At 39.9% G+C, this 8,596-nt stretch overlaps 1 protein-coding gene across 5 annotated transcripts in view; it reads right to left on the bottom strand.

Moving 5' to 3' along the window:
* Positions 1-316: 316 nt before the first annotated feature.
* Positions 317-8,596, bottom strand: part of LOC140198993 (kelch-like protein 9) — an 80,349-nt gene continuing 72,069 nt past the window's right edge. For all 5 annotated transcript variants that reach the window (XM_072260347.1, XM_072260348.1, XM_072260349.1 and 2 more), the window contains one exon: positions 317-2,854. In XM_072260347.1, coding sequence (XP_072116448.1) covers positions 2,789-2,854 — 66 coding nt within the window. In that variant the 3' untranslated portion in view covers positions 317-2,788. The remainder of the gene's footprint in view (positions 2,855-8,596) is intronic.

Below are 8,596 nucleotides of genomic sequence, written 5' to 3'. Positions count from 1 at the left end.
CAGTAATTACTGATATTTCAGTTCAATGCAGGGAGATTTATATTTTTGTGCACAGGAGCCAAGTTATCTCAATGTACTCCAGACAAGCATCAAATCCAGGCATTTTTTTAAGTCACTGAAGGAAATCATCAAATCATTTGTTAACATGACAGAAGCTAGCAGTTGTTTATAGTATACTCCATTTTTAATATTCAACACACACTAATGTAACACGGAAGCATTTTTAATACTTAGGAAACATAAAAGATTGACTTTTAATATTTTTGACTTAATTGGAATGAAATCTATTTTTTAAGTATATTAGAAATTCCTTTATGCACAGGTGTAAAAATGTAATTATCTTATACTCTACATACTAAGCTACAAATTAAAAAGCCTTTCTTTTTATTGATATATTATAGTCGCTACTGTCACATATACCCGATCATGAGCATTTAAAAAAATTACCAAATGAAATTAAATGTAGACAACATTAAGGCCGCAGTATCTTTATTTTCGTTTTATTTCTGACCCAACCCACACCTATCAGAGTCAGGTCAGTTATCTGGACACTGCAGAGGAGCCGTATTGTTGATGAATGTCAATTGTTTCCTGAGCTCCCTGCATTCTCTTGGCTCCTGATGAGCAGCCAGCAGAATATGTACCAGAGGACCAAAAAGTGCTGTTGCTTATGGAGGGAGGGTCCCACCAGATCCCAACCAAGACAGAGGCCTTATAATTTTTTTGATATCCATCTCTACCAAAATTCAACACATATAGGAAAGACCTATTTGGATTTGGGCTAAGCAGCCTGACTCTATCTCCAATACCTTAATAAGATTATACAGATGAGGAATGTTGGAAGGAATTAAAGAACCGTAAAAATGAGGCATTTCTAAAGTAGGCTAACAAGACTTAGACTGCATTGGAATAAATGAGTCTTGATGTTACAAAGAAATGGAAGAAAGTTTTCGGCAGCAGATCAGCTGTGCCATGGGATGAGGTGGAATAGTCTTACTGACACTGCAGAGAACGTTAAGTCTTCATGAAGCTCTAATTGTAAACTTGGACAAAGCATATGTTACAAATGTGATTGGTAACATGAATGAAATAAATGACTTAGACCATAAGACATAGGAGCAGAATTAGGCCATCTGGCCCATCGAGTCTGCTCCATCATTCAATCATGGCTGATCCTTTTTTTTCTCTCTCCTCCTCAACCCCAGTTCCCGGCTTTCTCCCTGTAACCTTTGTTGCCATGTCCAATCAAGAACCTATCAATCTCTGCCTTAAATACACCCAATGACCTGGCCTCCACAGCTGCATGTGGCAACAAATTCCACAAATTCACCATCCTTTGGCTAAAGAAATTTCTTCGCATCTCTGTTTGAAAGGGCACCCCTCTACCCTGAGGCTGTGCCCTCTTGTCCTAGACTCTCCCACCATGTGAAACATCCCTTCCACATCTACTCTGTCTAGGCCTTTCAACATTCAAAAAGTTTCAATGAGATTTCCTCATATGATAACCCTTTCATTCCTGGAATCATCCTTGTGAACCTCTTCTGGACCCTCTCAAATGCCAACACATCTTTTCTCAGATGAGGGGCCCAAAACTGTTCACAATACTCAAGGTGAGGTCTCTCCAGTGCCTTATAAAGCCTCAGCATTGTGCTTCGATTGTCATGCCTATTTACAGATAATTTAGTACATTTGTCATTTTCCTTAATCAAAAGGATGTTGAGAATGCATGTGCCATTAAAGAAATTACATTTCATATTTAAATGGAAGGTTCAGTTCCTTTCAGCTATTGGCATGGTTCTCTTAATGCTCTCTTATCTTTAGGCAATTGAGTTTAAATGTACAGGACATTAAAACCCCTCATATTTCCACAAAGCTTTAACCTGCTTTCCATGGCAAATAATATTGAACTTTACCTTTTAGCCTAGGAATTGGATCACAGCACCCTTCTGTATGTACTAATTGTCGATAGGTTATTCTGGTGATTATTTTGAGGTAAAATCACATGGAAGGAAAGTTGACCTTGGTACTTTAGTGAATTCCATAGTGTTTCTGGCACCTTCTCAGCATCAATTGTACACCTAATCAGATCACAATTTGTGCACAGCAAGTTTTCTCCCGTCCCGTCACAAACTGGAGCTTCCTTAGTTTTAGTGAATATTTACAGTGCAGCTAGGAGTGCACAGTGCTGCTTTGTTCTATTTGTTTCTGTATAAAGGTACACTTCTGACATAAGAAGACCTGACTGAGAAAATTCAGAACGAACTGCAGATTGCTTTATCCCCATCCAAAGTTCAGAGTTTGCTCAGCCTAACAGGGAGTGTTTTTTTTTTCTCTCTATTGCTTAGCTGCTGACAGCCCATTGGGTTCCTCAGCAGTGACACCATTGCCAGAATTCCATCAGCCCCTTGTCCATCTGGGGCACAGCAGCTGCTACCACGGTTAACTTTCCCTCTACAATACCTCTTGAGAGAATACTTTATCAATGATGGTGCATTCATAAACATCTACAACAGAATAAAAACATTTACAGAACTAAAAGGACAGATACTTTAATAATTTTAATGCTATAAGACACGACATTATGGTGACGTGGTGGTTACATGACACGGTGACAGCTCAGGCATCAGAGTTCGGAGTTTATTTCTGGCACCATCTGTAAAGAGTTTGTACATTCTCTCCGTGACGACCACGATTTCCTCTGGGTGCTCTGGTTTCTTCCCGCAGTTAAAAGATTTACTGGTTCATAGATTAATCGGTCTTTGTAAATTGTCCTGTGTTTATGCTAGGGTTAAGTAGGTGAGTCGCTGGGAGGCGCAGCTCGTTGGGCTGGAAGGGGCCGTTCCCCGCTGTATCTCTAAATAAAATTTAAAAAATAAAGTAAAACTTTGTCTCACTGCTAAATATGCATATTTCAATATCCTTGTGCTAGATTACACTTCCTGCCCAGTCCAGTTGTTGGAAGGTTGCTTCCTTTCCCTTGGACAATGCTTGTCCTTGATTATCCACAAACAGCTTACTTTTGATGGTGCATTTTCAGATGGCTGCCTAGGGCTGATTGAAAGAGCAGTCTGTGAGGGCAGGTATGCTGTCCAAGAGGCTGTGACCGAAGCAGTTTGGTACCCCGATAAGGGTAGATGTCAGTGTCCAGGAGCTGGACATCAAGGGGCTGGGTTGGTCATGGTGAAGTGATTAGCTGGCACTCCATAATGTTTCAAGCTCCCACTCAAAGATGTATTTTTAAATGTACATTGCTCCATACCAAAAATAAATACTATTCTATTGGAATGTTTGATTTAAATCATATGCTCAAAAATAAAGAGATTCTGGAGATTGAAGTAAAATCTATCTTTCCAGACATTACAGATACTTTGCTCTATTATAATTAAGAGCAGGGCAATACCATTGCATAAAGAAAACCTCAAGACTGAGCCCCTATTGAATGAAATCACCATAAGCATTTTAGCTTTATCAAGACTGGTCCTCCCTTTTATCTAACGTTTGACAGAAAGACTCATTTCTTTAATATCTCCTAAGCCTTCCAAGTTCCTCAGCATCTCCAATAACATCCAAAGGCATGAATACAATTCTGCATGACAGGTTTTTGAGTTTTGGAATACTCTGACTGAAATCCTGTCATAGATTCCTTCCGCCAATTGATAGTGCTGAAAAGTACAAGACATCATGATTTTCTGTCTGAACAATTTTGGTTTTGAAGAGCGATGTGTAATGGTGGGAGGATTCAGAAGTTGAGGAGCAGCTTGATAGGCCTTCATTTAGTTGTTGTTTATATGATGATACACTTCTCTATCTCTGACAAACAGATTGTTAGCCTGTGATACAGGTGAGATTTACAAGATTCAGATGATAAGAATGGGACCTTGAATATCCCGTATGAGAACAGTCAAGATTTTCAAAGGTGTACTGGGCTCTCCAATTTTATATTTAAAAAAAAAATAATATACATATATATATATATATATATATATATATATATAGAGAGAGATAGAGAGAGAGAGAGAGAGAGAGAGATTTGAGGAATGCAGACTTTACAGGATAAGTTAGCGTTTTTCTATATATATTGATTTAAGGGATGTGGACTTCATAGGCTAAGTTACAATTGGGTTGCCGTTGTAGTGGTGGTGAATTTCCTTCCTGAACTGCTGCATTCCCAGGCCGGTATAGTGTGTGGTTTAGAGGGCAAATTTCCGGTGGATTTCTGACTCTGGCTTGAATACTGCAGCTAAACCAAAGATATTTGCAATATAAAATCATGACGGTTAAACACTGAACATCCAGAGCAACACACACAAAGTGCTGGAGGAGCTCAGCAGGCCAGGCCTCATCATGTTGTTCATGATGAGACCACTCTCAGGTTGAAAGAGCAATGCCTCTTATTTCGTCTGGGTAGCCTCCAACTGGACAGCATGAACATCAATTTCTCCAACTTATAGTAAATTCCCCCAACTTACAGTAAATTCTCCCCCCCTTCTCTCTCCTTCAATTCCCCACTCTGGTTCCCCTCTTACCCCTTCTCCGCTCACCTGCCTATCACCTCCCTCTGGTGTCCATTACTTATCCCTTTCTCCCATGGTCTACTCTCCCCTCCTATCATTTCCTTCTTCTCCAGCCCATCTCCTTTGCCACTTGTCAGCTCCCAGCATCTTACTTAGTCCCCGCTCTTCCTCACCTGGCTTCACCTATCATCTTGCTTGAACTACGTATGCTCCTCCCCCACCTTCTTATTCTGGCTTCTTGCCCCTTCCTTTTCAGTCCTGATGAAGGGTCTTGGCCCAAAACATTGACTGTTTATTCGTGTCTGTAGATACTGCCTGACCTACTGATTTCCTTAGCATTTTGTGTGCACTGATCATGAGGGATATGCATGTTTACAATACTACTTTGGTATAGGCCTTGGAAATAGATCAAGAAAAAGTTCAAAAAATTGCAAATGACTTATAGAAACATAGGAACATAGAAAATAGGTGGAGTAGGCCATTCGGCCCTTCGAGCCTGCACCGCCATTTATTATGATCATGGCTGATCATCCAACTCAGAACCCTGCACCAGCCTTCCCTCCATACCCCCTGACCCCCGTAGCCACAAGGGCCGTATCTAACTCCCTTCTAGATATAGCCAATGAACTGGCCTCAACTGTTTCCTGTGGCAGAGAATTCCACAGATTCACCACTCCCTGTGTGAAGAAGTTTTTCCTCATCTCGGTCCTAAAAGGCTTCCCCTTTATCCTCAAACTGTGACCCCTCGTTCTGGACTTCCCCAACATCAGGAACAATCTTCCTGCATCTAGCCTGTCCAATCCCTTTAGGATTTTATACGTTTCAATCAGATCCCCCCTCAATCTTCTAAATTCCGGAGAGAATAAGCCTAGTCGATACAGTCTTTCATCATATGAAAGTCCTGCTATCCCAGGAATCAATCTGGTGAACCTTCTTTGTACTCCCTCTATGGCAAGGATATCTTTCTTCAGATTAGGGGACCAAAACTGCATACAATACTCCAGGTGTGGTCTCACCAAGGCCTTGTACAACTGCAGTAGTACCTCCCTGCTCCTGTACTCAAATCCTCTCGCTATAAATGCCAGCATACCATTCGCCTTTTTCACCGCCTGCTGTACCTGCATGCCCACTTTCAATGACTGGTGTATAATGACACCCAGGTCTCGTTGCACCTCCCCTTTTCCTAATCGGCCACCATTCAGATAATAATCTGTTTTCCTATTTTTGCCACCAAAGTGGATAACTTCACATTTATCCACATTAAATTGCATCTGCCATGAATTTGCCCACTCACCCAACCTATCCAAGTCACTCTGCATCCTCTTAGCATCCTCCTCACAGCTAACACTGCCACCCAGCTTTGTGTCATCCGCAAACTTGGAGATGCTGCATTTAATTCCCTCATCCAAGTCATTAATATATATTGTAAACAACTGGGGTCCCAGCACTGAGCCTTGCGGTACCCCACTAGTCACCGCCTGCCATTCTGAAAAGGTCCCGTTTATTCCCACTCTTTGCTACCTGTCTGCTAACCAATTCTCCATCCACATCAATACCTTACCCCCAATACCGTGTGCTTTAAGTTTGCACACTAATCTCCTGTGTGGGACCTTGTCAAAAGCCTTTTGAACATCCAAATATACCACATCCACTGGTTCTCCCCTATCCACTCTACTAGTTACATCCTCAAAAAATTCTATGAGATTCGTCAGACATGATTTTCCTTTCACAAATCCATGCTGACTTTGTCCGATGATTTCACCGCTTTCCAAATGTGCTGTTATCACATCCTTGATAACTGACTCCAGCAGTTTCCCCACCACCGACGTTAGGCTAACCAGTCTATAACTCCCCGGTTTCTCTCTCTCTCTCCTTTTTTAAAAAGTGGGGTTACATTAGCTACCCTCCAATCTTCAGGAACTAGTCCAGAATCTAATGAGTTTTGAAAAATTATCACTAATGCATCCACTATTTCTTGGGCTACTTCCTTAAGCACTCTAGGATGCAGACCATCTGGCCCTGGGGATTTACCTGCCTTCAATCCCTTCAATTTACCTAACACCACTTCCCTACTAACATGTATTTTGCTCAGTTCCTCCATCTCACTGGACCCTCTGTCCCCTACTATTTCTGGAAGATTGTTTATGTCCTCCCTAGTGAAGACAGAACCAAAGTAATTATTCAATTGGTCTGCCATGTCCTTGCTCCCCATAATCAATTCATCTGTTCTGTCTGTAGGGGACCTACATTTGTCTTTACCAGTCTTTTCCTTTTTACATATCTATAAAAGCTTTTACAGTCAGTTTTTATGTTCCCTGCCAGTTTTCTCTCATAATCTTTTTTCCCCTTCCTAATTAAGCCTTTTGTCCTCCTCTGCTGAACTCTGAATTTCTCCCAGTCCTCAGGTGAGCCACTTTCTCTGGCTAATTTGTATGCTTCTTCTTTGGAATTGATACTATCCCTAATTTCTCTTGTCAGCCACGGGTGCACTACCTTCCTTGATTTATTCTTTTGCCAAACTGGGATGAACAATTGTTGTAGTTCATCCATGCAACCTTTAAATGCTTGCCATTGCATATCCACCGTCAATCCTTTAAGTGTCATTTGCCATATGGAGCTGTCTGTTTAAAAAGATCATGTATAGTTTTGCTAATTTTTTCCTAATGGTTTGCGAGTAATTTTTACCTATTCAGATTCTGTGACTAAAAACTTAGGGAGATATGAATAGTACTTCTCATCAATAACTAACTTTGTTTTTGTGAATAATTATTTAGCATTAAAATATGATTAAATTGGAATGCAATTCTCTGAATTATAAGGAATTAAACTCACTCAAAATCTTACTGCATGACAATGAAGTATTCTTATCATTATTTCATTCAAGTTGTGTAAAATGTTAGTTCTGAATTATCAGGAAGTATCAGATCTAAGTGAGAAATATGAAGCCTTCTTTACATGCAATTAAGTTTTTTTTTAATTACAGCTTCCTGTACGTAAATGTGAAAGTAGCTGCAAATGAGAAACCTGCAGCAAATGGTGTCACTAGAAAATTTAGGTCAGCTGGAGGTCCATTTGTCTGTGTCTGAATCTTACTTTATTATCAGCCTACTGAACCACACAGGCAGAACGTTTGGGTAAAAATGTTTAAAAAGGAAGTGTTTCACCAAATTTTAAAGGTTGTCAGCAAACAGTAAAGAAAACTACAAACACTTCTATGGAAGAATGAATATTTTCTTAATATCATGTACTAAAACAATCTATACCAGAGACTGCTGTCTATGTCTCTTTATTTTTCTTGTAATATGAAAATTGAAGTTAAGTTTTGGCTCTTTCTTTTCTATTGCCTTAACTTACCAAATGGACATAGGACCAAACTGGTGATGACATCTTTTATATAGAGCGAAAAACATAACACTGCAGCTCATTCTACGTAAGTCCTACATAAGGACCAGCATTGTGGCATTTACTGGACTGTTCCAGCATGTGAATCACCTTAGAAATGGACACAATGTTCAAAGAGTGATAATTCCTTCTGGCTTGTATTTAGCTCAATCTAAAAAGATCGTTTGACCTTTCAGGTTAATTGATTCCTGCTCTGAATTAGTTGGATGTGTTGAACCAACTCAGAGAGAATTCCGTTAATGACCTGTTGTGTTTTCTTCCCTCCAGCCAATACTTCTGTGCCATTTCTGTACCCTGCATTGAATGCTAATAGTTAAAAGACGTTGGGCACTAGAGCATTGATGCTTGACGTTTCACTCAAGCTGTCTGTTCAAAATTTTCCAATCTAGGCTGAACCATGAATCTCATATGGAAAAGCAGAATGCATTTAGAATAACTAGTTCAAAAAAAAGATTCAGTTCTTTGCTGTGACTCACTGCTATGCTGAAGGTTGGCAGCATTTCATATTTTTGTCTGAATTTCCTTTCACAAACAACTAGGTGACAAGAGAAAATATTCCAAAAAATTTAATAATGTTAATCAATTTAACTTTTTATTGCTTTTTAAAAGGTGATGGCTTGAGAAAAATGAAATATAATCTGCTGCCAAAAACAAAGTTGCTGAGCTACAGATTTTCAAAT

The sequence above is a fragment of the Mobula birostris genome, chromosome 6, assembly GCF_030028105.1.
Source record: "Mobula birostris isolate sMobBir1 chromosome 6, sMobBir1.hap1, whole genome shotgun sequence".
Classification (NCBI taxonomy): domain Eukaryota; kingdom Metazoa; phylum Chordata; class Chondrichthyes; order Myliobatiformes; family Myliobatidae; genus Mobula; species Mobula birostris.
This window is presented reverse-complemented; position numbering and strand designations above follow the sequence as displayed.